The following is a 17,690-nucleotide window of genomic DNA, read 5'->3' as shown; positions in this document are numbered from 1 at the left end:
CAAATCCACTGCAGTTCACTTTATCCATGGGTGGCTCTGTTTGATGTATCCCAATCACGCCTCAAAAAATTTGTTTGGTTGACAAAGTCCTTTCCGGGAATTTCTGAGGAAATGGTGTATTGCGGGTGGAAGACAGACACAGCTGTATTTAATCCAAGGTCATAGGCTTGTTAATTAATCATGAGTGGAACATATCGTTCACTAAGAAATGCTATCTGAGCTTAATGGGATTGTCCAAAAATAAGTTTGTACTAAAGAACTAGCAATAAAAAAATCTTTTAAGGATCCTAGCTCTGCCATGTACCAGATCTTGAGCAATAATAGTGATAATAATTTTACATATATAAAATAAAAATAACAATAGTTACTATGTACTAAGGCCTTTATATACGTGTCAGAATATAAGTCACCATACTTATATTGACTCATTTAACGCCTCACAACAATCTTAGGTACTATTTTTATCTTCACGGTCTTGGCTACTTATCTCAAGAATGGAGATAATATTACTTACGTTTTGGATGTGTTATATAGAATAAATTAGCTTACGTATATAAAGCATTTAGCATAGTATTTAGCACACAATAATTCCTCAATTAGTGAAAACTATTATTATAATCTTATAGTGATAAAATATTTATTGTTTAATAAAATATCTCATTAATGAAATATATACAGTCCAATAAAATCTGACATTTTCCACAATAATAATAATGTGTTGAACATTTACAATGTGTTGGGCATTGTCTTAAGTACTTTACATTGGTTACCTCACTAATCCTCACAATAACCAAGAAGCAAGTTACTGATGAGAAAATTGATGCCCAGAGAGGTTAAGTCACTTGCTTAGGTGTCAGTGTGGTGGAGCCAGGAATTTGAACATAAGCAGTTTGATTCTGGTGCCTACAGTGGATTTTATTTCTGTGATGCTGTGTTTGTAGAACACTTAGCATTTTGGTTTGTTACCTGGTGGGGGTTGAACATGAAATGAAAACATCACAGCCATTTTTTTTGCCCAAGGAAATAATTAAGGATGTGGTAAATATTTAGCTGGATAAAATTTTTCTGTATAATTCTCTATAATAAAAAATTGGCACTCAACAAATATTTGTTAATGAAATGGTGACTAATCATAGAAATTTGTTAAATAAATTGTGATACAGTTCATTAGTGGAATATCTTTCAGACATAAAGATGATGAATTTTTATTGAGAAAGAAAACATGTTCTATTGGTGAAAAAGAATATTATAAAACAATATATACATTTCAGTCACATTTTTTGCAAAAATAATTGCCCAAGGTAGTAAGAATGGTTAACTATTGGCAATGGGATTACGGATTTGTCATTTTAAATTTTGCTTCTTTTTATTATATATTTAACTACAATAAACATATGGTACATTTGGAATTTAAAAAAAAATCCCACATAAGATATTTTTCATTTAAAAACCTTCTCCTTCTACCAACAATCACCTGACTGATATGGGGAAGAAGTACACAGGGGGGCTGGCATTGTAAATAAGTGGGAGAGAGATAGAAAAGGCAGACATGCTTTAGGATTTACATAGCTATTAACTACTATTAGAGGAACGTCTAAGAACAGGTAAAATACTTCAGTTTTCCTAGGACATTTGTTAATTCAACACCTCTTGGGTTAAATCCTCCAGCACCCCGCTCATCCCAAGTCACCATAATGCCTTCACTTAATTTCAATAGTTTCCCAATTAGTTTCCCAACTGGTCTCCCTGCTGCTTTTACTCCACCATAGACTCTTTTAAAACTTTTAGCCAAGGCTTCAACTCTCATTCAGATCAACGCCAATATCCTAATAATGACCTCCAAGGCCTCAGCTAATCTGGTCCCCATGATCTCTCTGACCTCATCACCAGGCTCACTCTGCTCCAGCCACCCAGGCCTCCTTGGTGTCTTTCAAACAGACCAAGCTTCCTTCCCTTTCAGTACCTTCACCTTTCCTTTTCCCTGTGCCTGATACACTCTTCCTCCAAATAGCTCCATGGTTTACTCAATCACTTCTGTCCTGAGTTGGCTCAAATGTCACCTTTTCACTTTTCAGTAGGCCTTTCCACAACCACCATATGCAAAATGGTACATCAGTGTTCCTTTTCCCCTTGCCCTGCTTTTTTATTCTCCACGTAGCTCTCATTACCAATGACATATCACTATATGTTTACTTGTTTATTGCTTATTCTCTGTCTTCTGGCCACCAGAACATAAATATCATGGGGTCACAGACTTCTTGTTCACCGTTGAGTCCTTAGCCCCTTAAACAGTGCGGAGACCATGAAAAATGCTCAATACATATTTATAGAGCAGATGAACGGGTCATGGGGTAGAGACTGGCATTATTTGTTGTACAAATAAATATTGAGATTATAATCATATTTGACTATTAGTAGGCTATACTTAAGGTAGCAACAAGGGAAAGAATTTCTCTGACAGGACGAAGGGCTCTATAAATTTACACAGAAAAGATAAAGGGTAAGAGATTGAAATCAGTCTTCTTCATCAGAGGCCTTTTTCTAAAGCATCAGGGTAATATATTCCATTTACGAATTTATGAAAATCTGCCTGACTACCAAGTGCTAGGCATTGTGCTTGCTGGAGATACAAAGATGTATAAGATTTGGTACCTTCCCTCAAAGGATCTATCCAATAAAGGAACCTTTTAGGTTTTCCATGTAGTTCCTTCCTTCCTCTTCTCCCTGACATTACCAACTATATAACTGCATTCAAGATAGTCATGTACTTAATACCAGTCATGGACACAGTTACATGGCTCAAGAAAAAGGAGTCTGCAAAACAGACGCTAAAAATGCTCTTGCACTGCCAGACTTGGCTCCTCTTTCTGGAAGCATTGGCCACCACATTCTCATTCCGAACTCAAAGTCCAAAAGAACTTTTGCTCTTAAAAATTAGCAGGTAAGTGTCCAAACCATTTCCCTCCTCATCCTCACACCTCATGAAAGCAAGAAGGGAATAAATTAGGGTTTTGCAGTACAAGACTTGAGAGCATGGAGGCCCTGGCCCAGCAGGTCACAGGTTCCCTTACATTCAATCTTTGGTGTAGTTCAGCCTTTGTTTCCTCATCATCCCAAAGGTCATCAGGAAGAGAGTTGAAATCAGCCTGCCACTGAGACACAAAATCTTGCTTGTGATCTGGACGCCTTAGAAACTGCTGGAAACTTGTTCTGTAAGACATTAAGAGAATGAGATGGAGCTTACATGTCATAACCATAAACTACAAGATTCTAACTCTGGAAACTTTACTTACCTAATTTCATATAAGTAAGCAAGCATAGTATGCTGGTCTTCTCTTAGATGTCTGAGCACTGTTTTGATGGAGTTTATATAGGAATTTTCTATTAATTCCCAGTAAGGTACTAAAAATGAAGGTAACTCCTGTTAAATGGTAAAGCATAAAAATTATTTCAAAGTGAAAATTTTTCTGAATAATTGAGTCAAAAGAGCAATACCAAGCAAGAAGATCATGATGTAACTGCAACTACATAAAGCATTCTCTGTGAAACTTCCTACTCCTCCTTTCTCCTCTTCCCTCAGCTAATTCCTATTCCAAATACTTCTTCATGTTTCAGCTCAGACATAATTTCTTCCAGAAATCCTTCCCTGACCAACAAGTCTATAAGGTCATCCTCTGAGTTTCTGAAGTTCTACCTTAGCACCCTGTACTTCTCCCATTATAGTATCAATGACATTAATTGTAACTGCTTATTTGTCTATACTCACCTTGAGAATGTCAGTATCATAAAGCCAGGAACAATGATTGTCTTGTTCACCACTATACAGTTTTTCCTATAATTGCCCCAGTGTCTGCACATAGTAGGTGCTCAAGAAATATTTATTGAATGAATGAATTGAATTGTCAGATGTCACCTTTGTCTAAGTCAGGAGACTCTCTAGTATGGAGAACACCTAGTGTTCATGTCAGGGTGATAATGAGTTATTTCTCTGAATTTGCCCAAGAGTTTTCTCTTTGCTGTGCACACCAAGAAAATCAGAAAGTTTCTTTTGTTACCCTCAATGATGTAAATAAACAATAAAAAACAAGAAATAATCAAAATGAAATAAAATTGAAGATACACATTATATTCAATATAAACTTGCTGTACCAACTATTCTCCTATTGGCTGTGGATTTATTTGCTCAGGGAATCACACCTGGGGACCTTAGAGGTCATCTGGGCTAATTTCCTCTCCAATTGAGAAACACCAAATACTAGAGATAGATTACCCAGTCTCTCCACGGACCTCACCAATGGATTAAGGACAATGTTTCAAGGCAGCCCCCTCCAGTGTCACACAACTCAAATTCTTTCTATGTTGGGCAGAAATTTGCCTTCCTGTAGTTTCCACTTATCAGTCCTAGCTGTGCCCTTTGGAGGAGGACAGACTACATTCATACAGTCTTCCCTGTGACAGCCTGTCAAGTATTTGAAGGCATTAGTGAGGAGAAGTAGGCTTGGATTCAGGATGAAACTTGCTTGTTTTTGTATTCCCAGCATCTAGTACAGCATTTGCACATAATAGGTTCTCAGTAATTGTTAATAAGGATGTAAGTAGACTCACCTGAACCCAATTTTCTCATCAGTCAAATTTTTAGGAGACTGGATGGCTCCATCTAGTTCTAAAAGCCTACAATTCCATGTCCAACCATACTTCAAGTATTCATTTATCTAAATTAAACATTTACAGTTCCTTTAATGCTCCTCTGACATTATTTTAACATCTTTTTCATACCTAGTTCCCCCTTTATTTTCTAGTTTTTCACGGTCTCTCTTAAAGGATATGGTATCCAGAATGATGCTAAAGACCATTTTAAATAAACCCACTACTAAACTTCCCTCCTGGTTGACTTCAATCCATGAATTAACACTGTGCATGGAGAGTTACCACCTATGAATGGGCCTAATTAAACTAATCCTGCTCACAGTTCTCCTACAAGAACTTCATGAGAAATTGTCAAATACTATTTTGAACCCAAGGTATACTGTGTTTATGGTTCTTCCCTGACCCACCTATCCAACCTTGCTATCAAGGAAAAGGAATGGGCCAGTTCAGCAAGACTTAGTGTTAGTGAACCTGTGTGGGCTCTGGGTGATTATTTTTGTATTTCATAGGGGCTCGGAAGTCATGCATTTAATAATTTTCTCAGGGATTAATGTATAGATTATTGGTCTGTATATTTCTAAATCCCATCTGCCTTTTATTAAATATTTAGGCATATGCCTACATCTGGTCTTTTGGAATCTCCTGTATCCTCTGTGATTTCTATAAGTTATCAATAATGTCATATCTGTAGGCTCTTCCAGGCTCTGGGATATAATTTTTCTGGGTCTGGGGACTTGAACTTACATGATGTGGCTGGACATTCAGATCTATCCTTTCCAATTAAATAGTCTTCTCTTCATTGGAGAAGACTGAGAATAATATGAAATTGGTGGCCAAAGTAAATATTCTCCAAAGCTTCAGCAGCTGGAAAGCAAAGATCTCTCACTCCGATTGCTCCTTTGGTTCTCTCTGCACCTCCCCTTGTGGCTGGCAAAGGGAGACGGACCCAGGCTCTCCTCAAACTTGGCTGCTGTCTCCACCTGAGAGAGTCAGGTATGGAAGCAATCTCTCTCTCTCCTTCTACATGTCTATTGAGGTAAGGTAGATCTGGGTCCTTGGAAGGCCTGGAACTAGTATTACCAGATAAAGATAGGATGCCCAATTAAATTCGTTGATTATCTGAAACTCAAATTTAACTAGGCATCCGTCTTTGTTTTTCCTTGGCAGGTAAGCTCTGCAACTCTGTGTGGGAAGCTTAGAGTGGGAAAAGGACTACAATGGATCACGTGGCTTGCTTTCTTTCCAGGCCCAAGGCTACTTCTACTTGTAGCAAAATGTGTTTTCTACATGGTTTTGCCTAGCTAACTAGAGGTCTGTGCTGCCTATCTTCCCATTGTCCCTCCAGACCAATTTCCTATCCTTCATTCTCCACCCTGCTCAGTGCTCTGGAAGACTAACTTACGAGAGGGACTTCAGGAAACTCCTTTGCCCTCCACCTCCTGGGCAAGAGATGAGAGCAAGAGCATCATGAGGTCTGGTTATGTATTTCCTTGCTCCTCTCTGCTGGGTCACTGTGGGTGGCTGCATCCCTCTGCTGAAGGCCACAGCTCCTGTAAGATGGCCCTCTTTATGCAGAGGTCCTCTTGAGGTCCAAGCATCTGCCCCCTTTTCTCACCTTCTCAGGCCTAGGGGCCATAATAGCTCCCAGCAATCCTTCATTTTTGGGGTAATAATCTAATCCTTGTAGGTTTCATATATATACAGTCCTTTATTCAACTCTCCTCAAATTATCACCTGTTTTCTGCCAGAATCCTGACTGCTAGAATATCTACACAGGAGCTGGTACCATATCTCAGTGTTAATGTTTATTTTTTTACTCCTATTCTGTTCTTCTGTCTTGTCTACTATGAATTTATTTCTCTCAAGGGCTTCAAGGTTTGGAGTTAAGAATTGGATTTTAATATTTATGCCATATTTTGCCCCTGCCAAATAATATCATTTTAATTTTATGTCCTTCCCAACAACTACTTCTATATCCTGCTTCTATGACAGTTTTTGAATATGTCTATTCTTAAAAGTAGCTTTTGTTTGGCTGAGTCATATCAATTACACACATTCATAATTATATCATTTAATGTTCTTATCTTCAAATATTTTCTCAATGCTAATTAATGAATTCATTAGAGCCCTATCAAGAATCTATTACATACTCTGCATTGTGTTTGATTCTGTATCGAATACAATGAATTATTACACATGTTCTTACCCTCTCCCAAAGAGTTCATAATCTAACTGGGGAGATAAGACATTTCCCTAGGAAAGCCCAATAATAACAGCAACACCACAATCACTGCAATTTGTGATTAGGTCTCAAATGCTGGGCACAGACGGTCAGTGCCAAGAGTTCATAAGACTGAGAAACCACTGAGGACCACAAGGAAGAAGACGGGGACTGAATCTTTTAAAAAGCTCTTTGTTGTCTAATAAGTTTTAAAGGAAAGACCATTCTGGTGATTTTCCTAAGATGATTTTCTATTAAAGCAGCCAGATCTGCCTAGGCGGCAAATGCACTTCGCAGTTGTCAGAGAACAAAGAACTGAATGGAGCTTCAGGGGCTTACCTGGACATCTCCTGCCTTGCACCAGCGTACCCATTTAAAGTTCTCAGGCCAGATAGCTATCTGTCCTTTCATTAGTTTAGTTGGCTTCAAAAAATTTCTTCTATTTCAAAAAAGTCAGAGGTTAAACTTCATTTGAAAGCATTATGATGAGGGCATGAGAAAATGGATAGAGGGCTATAATTCACTGGATATGTGTTCTCGGGAAGTCATTCTTCCAGGAAACTGCATCTCTGCTCGTCCTTGGGGAGAAAATTGGTCCTCACAGAACCATTTGTTCCCCTCATTTCAGCACTCCACAGCAGCTCAAAGCATGACTCAGAAACTCGAGTGAGTAAAGAATGGGTGAGATGTGGTTCAAAGAGTAGTCTCAAAAAATCATCTCGGCTTTTTGATGAGTATATTCATTACCAGCTATGAAAAGCCTTCTGGTTGGTGCAAAAAACGGTGTGATTGTTACTACAAACAGGAGAAAGAAGAGATTCTACTAGCTTGAATCTAAACTGCCGTACCTCAGGAATTGGTTCATCCACATACACCCATTCTTCCGACCCGGGCTTAGGAGGTGGTGGCGCTACTGGAGTAGGTGACATGTCTGTAGACTCAGCAGGTGATTTCTTTACTGTTACTTTCCCTCCTGGAGATTTTCCTCTAGGAGACCCTTAAACATGATATTAAATCATTCCATTATAAGCAGATGAAAGGGACCAGATTCTGGTGGACAAATAAATCTATGATAGCCATGGACTTCAGGCAATTCATTAACTACTTTTTAAGTAACTTTGTGCAGCCTCATCAAGTCAAAAATTAAAAACTTTATTCTCTACATCCCCCCCAAATTAACCAATAATGCCAATAAGTGTTTTTTTTTTAAAGCAATCCAACTTCTCTCATCAAATTGGCTATGAAAAGCAACTTGATATTTTATTATTATCTCTGCTCCTGCTTCCACAATGAACATGTAGTTCTATAAAGTTTAGACTCTAGAACAAAGTGTATTTCATTTACTATTGCAAAAAGTGGCAAATTAAACTCCACCCTGGATGAGAAACAAGTTGGCTACAACATGAGCAGTACTCTTGGTTTTCCTTGAAGCCCAGGGGCAGAGCAGGGAGGAAGGAGGTTATTGTAAGAGTCTGCCAGAGTCAATGAGGGATGCCAAGGAGGATGAGATGGGGTATTCTAGCTCCTGAATATTCTCACATTTCTTGCATGAGACACAGGGTTTCTGAGTGGGAAACTGTATTTCTTGCTACCATTAGGGAATATGGATGAAGGTAATCACTATGTCATAAGCCTGGCTGAATTAAGACATAAGAGAGAGAGAGAAAGGATGAGCAGAAGAAGGGAGAGGAGCGAAGGGAAAGAGAGAGGAAGGAGGAGGAGAATGAAGAAGAAGAGGAGGTTAAGGAGAAAGAGGCCTAATTTTCAGTTCAAAATCCAGAAAGGGCGTACACTTGACTTTCCAAGATAGCATCAAGAGGGGGAATCTAGACAAGCGTCACTTGGACTGAAAGATCTTGTGACAGATCAAAGTATCTTAACTCAGAAGGCACAAATACTTTCTTAAAAGATCAAGGTTATTATAGTTTAGAAATTCATTCAGTTTAAATTCCACTTACCTTCAGATTAATTATTGAGATTTTTAGATGCAGTTTATAGAAGGCTACAGAACTGGGAGCACTTTCTTTCCTAAAAATGTATTTCTTTAATGAATATTCTTTAATGATAAAGCTGTTCAGAAAAGTATTATGTCTTCCACTTTTATACTAGTTAAAAATATATGGATTATACATAGAGGAGAAATTGTCAATTATGTCTTGTGGGCAGTTTAGGTGACTTCTACTTATACATTTAAAAACAGTATCTGTTATCCACAGGTCTGAAGTTGTATCTATTTAAAAAATTTAGAATGATTTAAGAAAATCTTTGTTCAGGCAATAACCGAAAAATGTTCGTAACTTGATATATTTTTCTATATGATGATTTTTCGTTCTTTGACCTGAATCTCTAGTGAAATAAAAGTGATAACACTATGACTACTTTAAGATGAATTTCTCTAAGAAGAATTCCCAAGAAGAAGAACTTTGTAATTACAAATGTGAGACTGGAATGAGTTTATTTTTCTTCTTTTCTTTAATATCACGATCATTCAGTGAAAACTAAGAGAGTCAGGGAATATTTTTGGACCACTGTGCTTTGATTCCATTTAACTTTTATCTAATTTTTAACAATGAAAGTGCTGAAAGGCAAAATATTTGAATGAATAAAAATGTATCTATGTCAGGGCCGGCCCAGTGGCGCAAGTGTTGGGTTCGCACATTCCAGTTTGGCGGCCTGGGGTTTGCCAGTTCGGATCCTGGGCGCGGACTTACTCACCGCTCATCAGGCCATGCTGAGGCGGCGTCCCACATAGAAGACCTACAACTCTACAACTACGATACACAACTGCGTACTGGGGCTTTGAGGAGAAAAAATAAAAAGAGGAAGATTGGCAACAGATGTTAGCTCAAGGTCAATCTTCCTCAAATAAATAAAATAAAATAAATTATATAAAAAAGTATGTACCCATGTCACAGTGAATGAAAATAGATGTCACTTTTGAACAAAATTTATCAACATCATAAATGTAACAGAAGGCTTTCCTTTTTAAGTACCTCCCATCCAACCATGCAAAAGGTTGTTTCTAATAAGATATTTGCTTTCATTTGAAAGTTGGATCACTGAGTCCTCAGTGTAGCCATTGTTCACGCATAAAAGGTTTAGAGAGTAATCCATGCTTAGTATATAGTAAAGGTAGATTTTAGCTTTTTTTTTTTCAGTTATAAGAACCTAATCATAACACACAGAAGCCCATGGAGTGAGAATAAGTACAAATAAAAATAAAATAAGGCAAAAAGAAAAATCCAATTTTAGGACACAGGATTTATTTAATCATGTTACCTATAAATGGTCAAAGTTGAAATGATAGCGTAACAGGTTTGAGCAAAGAAAATAACATAGTAGGAGCTCGGTAAAGGTAAGAGTAAGCTTCATCAATTGCTGAGAGGACATTAAGAAAACTAGAACACTTTCAAATTAAATTGACACAATTCAGGGAGATGAGAGGATTGCAGCAAGGAGGAAAAGATAAGGAAAGTCTGATTTATTGTTTGTTTTTAAAGAAAGGCATTATTATTAACTTTCAGTTCCAAAATATTTCCTAGTAGGATCTGATTTAATTAACAGCTTCACTAGGTAGAAGCCAAAAGACTGGTTAACAGTGATGCCTTTCTTATTGTCTTGGAGTTGGCCATGTTCAGCAAAAAACAACTCTGTTGTTAATAGATAGTGCTGATGGCTGCCTGGGCTGCAAAAAGTGGCAACCAAAATAGGGACACAGGATGTCTTGGATGAGATGGAAATTTTGGCTCTGAAGTAACATGGCCAGGAAGAGAAGGGCGTCAGTGTTAGGTAAGGAGCCAGAGATGAAACATGAAACAGTTTATTCTCTAAATCGCTATTGAGAAGCTATTTTGGAAAAGCTTGTGGAGGGAAAGTGTTCTCTCCTCAGTGTCCTAGAATTCATGTTGTTACTCTGTGTGGAGTTGGAGATATGGAATGCGTACGACTATAAAGTGATGAGGACTGGTTATCCGGGATCGCTTATGAGTCCTAATTTAATATAATTATACATATAATCAGTAATAAGTGATGGGAACTCCCTAGGTCAACTCTGGAAAGTATTCTCCTGTCTGCTCATGGTCTTTAATAACTTGGTCTGGTGCCAATAATAATAATATCCCATATTTATTTAGTTTCATTTACTCTGAGTCAGACTTTGTTCTATCTACTTTTTTTTGTATATTTACTTATTCCTTACAATAGCCACACGAGAAGTTACTTTTATTACACCTTACAGATGAGGGAACTGAGGCATACTAAGGGAAGGTTACCCGCCTTAGGTCATTCATATGGTAAATGGCAGAGCCAGGATTTCAGCCTAGGCAGGCTGGCTTCAGAGTCCCTGCTTTTGCCTATCACACTTCATTGCCTTTTAGCATGAATTGATGTAGTTCATATTCAAAAGTGTTCATTAGAATGATGTTTAGAAACTTGCAAGCTTTAGAGCAGCTCTTATAATACCATTTACTTGACTCATAAATTTTTAAGATTGTTTTCTATTTACATTGAATGCCCATTTAATGTTTCCACTTCTGGTAAAATTTTTTTAAAACTACGGGCTGAGATATAGATTCATTATAAGACCTATGCTTAAGAGTATAAACAATATTATTTAATGTACTTAAACTATGGTGACAATATTAAGGCAAAATCCAGGGAAGCTATGAACAATTTAGTGCTGTGAGTTAATATGGGAGTGTAGATTACATTTGCCAAAGAGTGAAGAGGCTCTAACTTTGCCTTCTCACAGGTTAACAATTTCTAACACAATGATACTTTATTTATTTTGACTCTCAATTTCCTCATCTTTGAAGTGCAAAATGATCATTTCTACTTCAAAAGAGGTTGTGAGGATTTAGTGATATTATATACATACATACATAAATTATCTTGTGTAGTGCCTGGGACATGGCAGGCACTCCATAGAGGTAGTTTATTGTTATGATTATTAATTATATTATAAAAGGAGATTGTTGTTGAATTTTGCTATCTGGACCATGATCATAAATTAACATAAGCTTTCAGATGTGTGGCATCGACCTTTAGATGAAACCCAATGTATTCTGCATTTGCTATAAAATCTATTAAGGGCTTGTACATGGTACCACACACCGTCCTTTGTTTAAGGTGATAAAAATCTATTTTGGAAATTAATCCTAGAAAAGTTTAGTTTTTTTTTTCTTGTAGAGTTGGTATATCTCCTTTGTCTGGAAATGTGAATGAAGTAACCCATCATGCTTCCTCCTTTGCCTTGTTTGTCAGGTTCTTCTGAGTTGAGTGAGTCACCGCAATAAGCATGGTGTCCTTGAGCTCGGCATACTGCTTCCTTCATTTCAGGGCTTGGCTTTTTAGTTCTAGTTCAACAGCATTGTTATATACAGTTTTTTTTTTTTTTTTGAGGAAGATCAGCCCTGAGCTACCACCTGCCAATCCTCCTCTTTTTGCTGAGGAAGACTGGCCCTGGGCTAACCTCCGTGCTCATCTTCCTCCACTTTATATGGGACGCCGCCACAGTATGGCTTGCCAAGCGGCGCGTGCCCAGGATCCAAACCGGCAAACCCCTGGCCGCCAAAGCGGAGCGCACGCACTTAACCGCTTGCGCCACCGGGCTGGCCCCTACAGTTTTTTTTTTTAATTGTAATCCAATTTAAATATTTTGGAGAAGGGAGTATATTATAAATAATATATTAGAAATAATTGAATGTTCTGATCTTCCAATGGCTACAATAGAACAATAAGCCTTGGGCTCTAGTATAGTAGTTTTCCAACTTTAGTGATCATCAGAATTCCCTAGAGGGGGCCGGCCCTGTGGCTTAGCAGTTAAGTGTGCGTGCTCCGCTACTGGCGTCCCGGGTTTGGATCCCGGGCAAGCACCAATGTACGGCTTCTCCCGCCATGCTGAGGCCGCGACCCACATATAGCAACTAGAAGGATGCGCAACTGTGATGTACAACTATCTACTGGGGCTTTGGGGGAAAAAAAAAAAGGAGGAGGATTGGCAATGGATGTTAGCTCAGAGCCGGTCTTCCTCAGCAAAAAGAGGAGGATTAGCACGGATGTTAGCTCAGGGCTGATCTTCCTCACAAAAACAAAGAAAAAAGTAACCGCTAAAAAAAAAAAAAAAAGGAATTCCCTAGAGGGCTTATTAAAACACAAATTGCTGGGCCCCTCCAGGAGTTTCAGATTCAGTAGGTCTGCGGTGGGGCCAAGTATTTGTATTTCTAATAACTTCTCAGGTGATGTGGATGCTGCTGCTCTGGGGACCACACTTTAAGAGCCACTGCTCTAGAGGCTAGATGCATCTAGGTATTTCAATTTCACTTCACTTTTATCTTTTTTCTTGTTCTCCCATGTCCTTTAAATTAAATGTCATTGATGTTTATAACATTGACGTTACATATATTGCTAAGTAGTCTGGTAGTACCTACAACTATAAGTCAAATCAGAAAGCAAGCACTGGAACAGTACTAATACTAACATATGGCAGGCCAGAGGAACTAAAGATGTCATTATTTTCAAAGGTTTGTTCTACAGAACTCTAGTCCCAATGGATATTCCTCCAAGAGAGAAGAAATCTACAGCCAAAATATTTTGAGTTATTACATATTGTATCTCCCACTCCCTTAGAGACACACATTAATATAGTAAAAATTATGTAATTAAAAACATTTTAATTTGGAATCCCTCAGCATCTTCTGAACTTACTTGATTATGGAAAACTGTCTTCCCTTAGTCCCTAATTAACACCTCCTAGGTAAGGCCAAAGGGTTGAAAAGCAATTGTTATATGAAGGAATGAAATGGGACAATGATAAACGGGTTGAAGAAAATAGGAAATGCTTTAAAAACAACATAAGTACAATTGCAAATGGCATTTCAGTGTTAAGATTTGGTAGGGAGATGGGTAGGGATTGATCTAATAGAAGAATAGCAGTGGATCAAAGATGCCAACAGCAGGAAATATAAGTTTGAAGAAAAGATGAAGGAGATGGTTCCTCAAACCATAAGAGATGCTTTAAATATAATTGATATAGGTGGCCGGCCCTGCGGCTTAGCGGTTAAGTGCGCGTGCTCCGCTACTGGAGGCCCGGGTTCGGATCCTGGGCGCACACCGACGCACCGCTTGTCCAGCCATGCTGAGGTGGCGTCCCACATACAGTGACTAGAAGCATGTGCATCTATGACATACAACTATTTACTGGGGCTTTGGGGAGAAAAAGGGGAAAAAAAAAGGAGGAGGATTGGCAATAGATGTTAGCTCAGGGCTGGTCTTCCTCAGCAAAAAGAGGAGCATTGGCATGGATGTTAGCTCAGGGCTGATCTTCCTCACAAAAAAATAAAAAATAAAATAAATAAATATAATTGATATAAAATGGCCTGTGAGACAAATACATGATCAAACAATAGTGTTCATCCCCAATGCTGTTAATTTCAAACATTAAGAATTAGAATCACATAACTTCCTCTTAATGAAAGAAATCATGTTATAAATGCCAAAACAACAGCATTTCTGTGTAACAGAAAGATTGTTAAATGTTGATTGAGAGTTCACCTATTTAAAATATTATTAAACACAGTAGAATATCAGTAAAATAAAAGCAAAAAAGGTTTGAAACTCCTTGGAGTTACTTAAACTAAGCTAACTGCATGACTCTAGTGTATGCATTTTACTGGTTGAACTTGTATTTGCTTATGGTTTGAAGTCTGTATGCTTTTAATTAAGGATGCTCTTAGAGCATGTGCATTATTATGTCTAACTTGATGATTTGGTATCTAATATATATAGGTGTATTTAATTCCTATTTTTGATGATTCTATAATGATCCTTCATTTGCTTTTGTTGATCACAATGAGAAAGCAAGGGACAAATAATGTAAATGTGAAAATTATTCTTTTATTAGTAAACAGAGGAAAGCTGAGCATAAATTATATGTTAACTTACCAAATGGCTGTAACTATATAAGCCTATCACATCATATAACTAGAGAAGGGTGAGATTTTCTTTGAGAATCATGGTTATGTATCTTTAAATGTCAAAATATATATCTCTTTTAGCACATCATTTTGTGAACATTACACACTCTTGAGTTTCAACTGCATTGGTAATTTGCAGTTGAATGATTACATTAATGAAAACTTAAACAAAAGTACACACTTCATGACAGCCCCATCTGAATGTACCCTGGAAAAGTCAACTGTGTGTATACATAACTTCATTTCAATCTTTAATTAATTGGTTGCTATAGCAGCTTCAACATAAATCTAACCAATATGCTTTTCAGAGCCTGGGATTTTCTTCTACTGACTATCAATTACTTTAAAAATTATACCTTCCTTATTTAAATAGTTAAAATAAAATAGAAGAAATAGTTAAAATAAAATAGAAGAAAACCCATAAATGAAATTAGGGTCAGGAAAAACACAACTTGAAGAAGAAGGTCAAAACCAGGAGAGGAATTAGAAGGCAGATATTGAGATCTAGGTCCTTGCACAGATTCTAAATCTGAGTCACCAGTTTGGATCTGAACTTCCAGACAGCCAAAATCGAAAAGGAAATGCTATCATTTAGAGGTGTTAACTATCTAAGTACTCAGAGGAAGAAAGATTTCCACGTTCCTTGATTCTGAATGAAATTTCTCACTTAGGATTTCATATAGGGGCCATTGAATGATGTAGTGGGCATACTATCCCTTCAGAAAATATAATACCATGTTATTATTGGTATAATGAATGCTTCACCTCCAGTGCTACGTTATACTATGGAGGAGGTTAAGGACTTTATAACGAAGCGCTTATTGCTAGAAAGCAATTCCATGGGGGGCCCAAGAAAATATGGCTTGGTGTGTAGCTCTCTGATGGCATAGCACTCAAGGATAATACCTATATCTATGATGAATGGTTATTCTACATATTAGACATTCTCTAAATTATTCCCCACAAGCATCACTTTTCTCAGCAGGACCTTTGCTAAGAGCCGGGCTGCAGAAAGATTAAGGTTATATTCTTTGGCAAGGGTCTATAGTTTACAAATGCCTGAGAGAAGTATTCAATGTACACTACTACACAAAGCTAGCTATTTTCACGGAGATAGTTAGAAAATACAGAATTATATTTAATCATTTCTATCTTTATCTGCTGTACCTTTTCTTTTGAGTGACGTTTCATCTTTCTTCCCTTTTCTTTCCTGAAGGGAGTCTCGCTTACCATGCGGGGGTTCTGGACAAAATTCAATGCATAAATATTATTGATGATTTTCTTCAATAGCCTGGGCTATATGATTTGTCAGCAATCAAATGTTATTTCTCACAGATAAACAGTTACATTTGTAAAGTGCATAAAATGGCTCCGGTCTTTACTGTGAGTTAAAATTCATCTGAAGACAGACTATGGATTGAAACTTCTCAAATGACAGCCCTGATGGTGCTATTCTATTTTGTCACACTAAGAAGTTTAGTCCTAAGTTTAACATCAACATTTGGTAGTGGATTAGGTTGTAAGCTCTTTAATGCAACATAGCTGCAGAGTTTTAAAAGTTAGTCACAAGTCCCTTTGAAGTATATGAAAATTTGGATGTTATTTCAACTGAATGATCCTTAAGCACTAAGAAACTGGATCTGTAATAAGAATGATACCAAAACACCTTGAAGAAGAGTTAAATAACCACGTTGTTTTGATATGGTGCATCCTTGAACTTCCCTTGACCCCACACTTTGTTGCCTTGAGACTTTTACATTTCCATTTTAAATGGACTGTAACTTGTAATGCAGAGGATGGTTTGGGTATATTTATTATGGATTCCCTGGAATGGAATGATTCCCCCAATCTTCAAATTGGAAGGGGGAAAATGGGAAACTGATTATCTAGAGGTCAATAAGATGACCCAAATAATAAATTAGTCCCTTGAAAAAATTCACTACATTCCACATTATTCACCAAACGAATTCCATCATTTTCTTCCCTTTTTCCTGTGTTATAGATTTTTTCTTCCTTGGAAGGATGGATATATAGGGCAATTTAAATGCCTGTGATGGAGAGACCCTGTTTGACCTATTCTTTGTATTTAAAGTGATAGTTACAAGAATGTGTGAATACATAGCACATATCACTTACATTTAAACATCTCAGATCCAAAAACCAAGGTTCCATAGAAATAAGACAAGTGAAAGACAAAGGATTAACCTTTCAACTTTGTTAACCTCTATAAAAGGACTTTTAAACATCCAAATTCTTGACCATTAAACTAATAAATAAATAGATAAGATAGAAACATTTGAATTAGTTGCTTTTTTAGAAATAACTTACTAAAAAAATAATCTAGATAGGCTCCTAGTTTCTTTAATAACAATACTCTGGGTAACCAACTACTTAACTAGCTCTAACCTAAGCATAAGGCAACAGAGAAAAGAAGGTAAAAATAGAGACACTTAAGATATTGAATTTATAAAGTATTGTAGGCAAGTCTAATTTCTGATGGGGGCAGCATGCATCCTGTCCATTTTTTTTCAATCAGTTCCAAAATATATCCTGAAATCTCAAAAAATATTCTTAAATAGCAGCATGGATAGTACTATTGTATTTTGTCACACTAAGAAATTTAGTTTTAAATTAAATTCTGACATTTGGTAGTGGATTTGATAATAAATCCTCTAGCAGAACATAACTGTGAAGTTTTTAAAATTTAATCCCAAGTGCATTTGAAGCAGATATAAAACGCAGAATCACATACAATGTAGAACTATATTTGGACAAAATGACTGTTAGTACTCAGTGTACTATGAGTACTATGAGTACTATGCCTCCTTCTTTACCCAATTTCCAGCTTG

The 17,690-nt window shown here is 37.1% G+C and overlaps 1 protein-coding gene across 1 annotated transcript in view; it reads right to left on the bottom strand.

Annotated features, from left to right (window-relative positions):
* SPEF2 (sperm flagellar and cilia associated 2) overlaps positions 1 to 17,690 on the bottom strand; it is a 181,751-nt gene that overhangs the window by 61,380 nt on the left and 102,681 nt on the right. Inside the window, exons 20-23 of the mRNA XM_004422725.3 lie at positions 16,009 to 16,083; positions 7,717 to 7,865; positions 3,294 to 3,421; positions 3,072 to 3,210 (exon numbers count right to left, since the gene is read on the bottom strand). Coding sequence (XP_004422782.1) covers positions 3,072 to 3,210; positions 3,294 to 3,421; positions 7,717 to 7,865; positions 16,009 to 16,083 — 491 coding nt within the window. The remainder of the gene's footprint in view (positions 1 to 3,071; positions 3,211 to 3,293; positions 3,422 to 7,716; positions 7,866 to 16,008; positions 16,084 to 17,690) is intronic.

The sequence above is a fragment of the Ceratotherium simum genome, chromosome 18 (assembly GCF_057802395.1).
Source record: "Ceratotherium simum simum isolate JZ-2026a chromosome 18, ASM5780239v1, whole genome shotgun sequence".
Lineage (NCBI taxonomy): Eukaryota > Metazoa > Chordata > Mammalia > Perissodactyla > Rhinocerotidae > Ceratotherium > Ceratotherium simum.
Note: the sequence above shows the minus strand (reverse complement) of the source record. Positions and strands in the feature narration are given on the sequence as shown.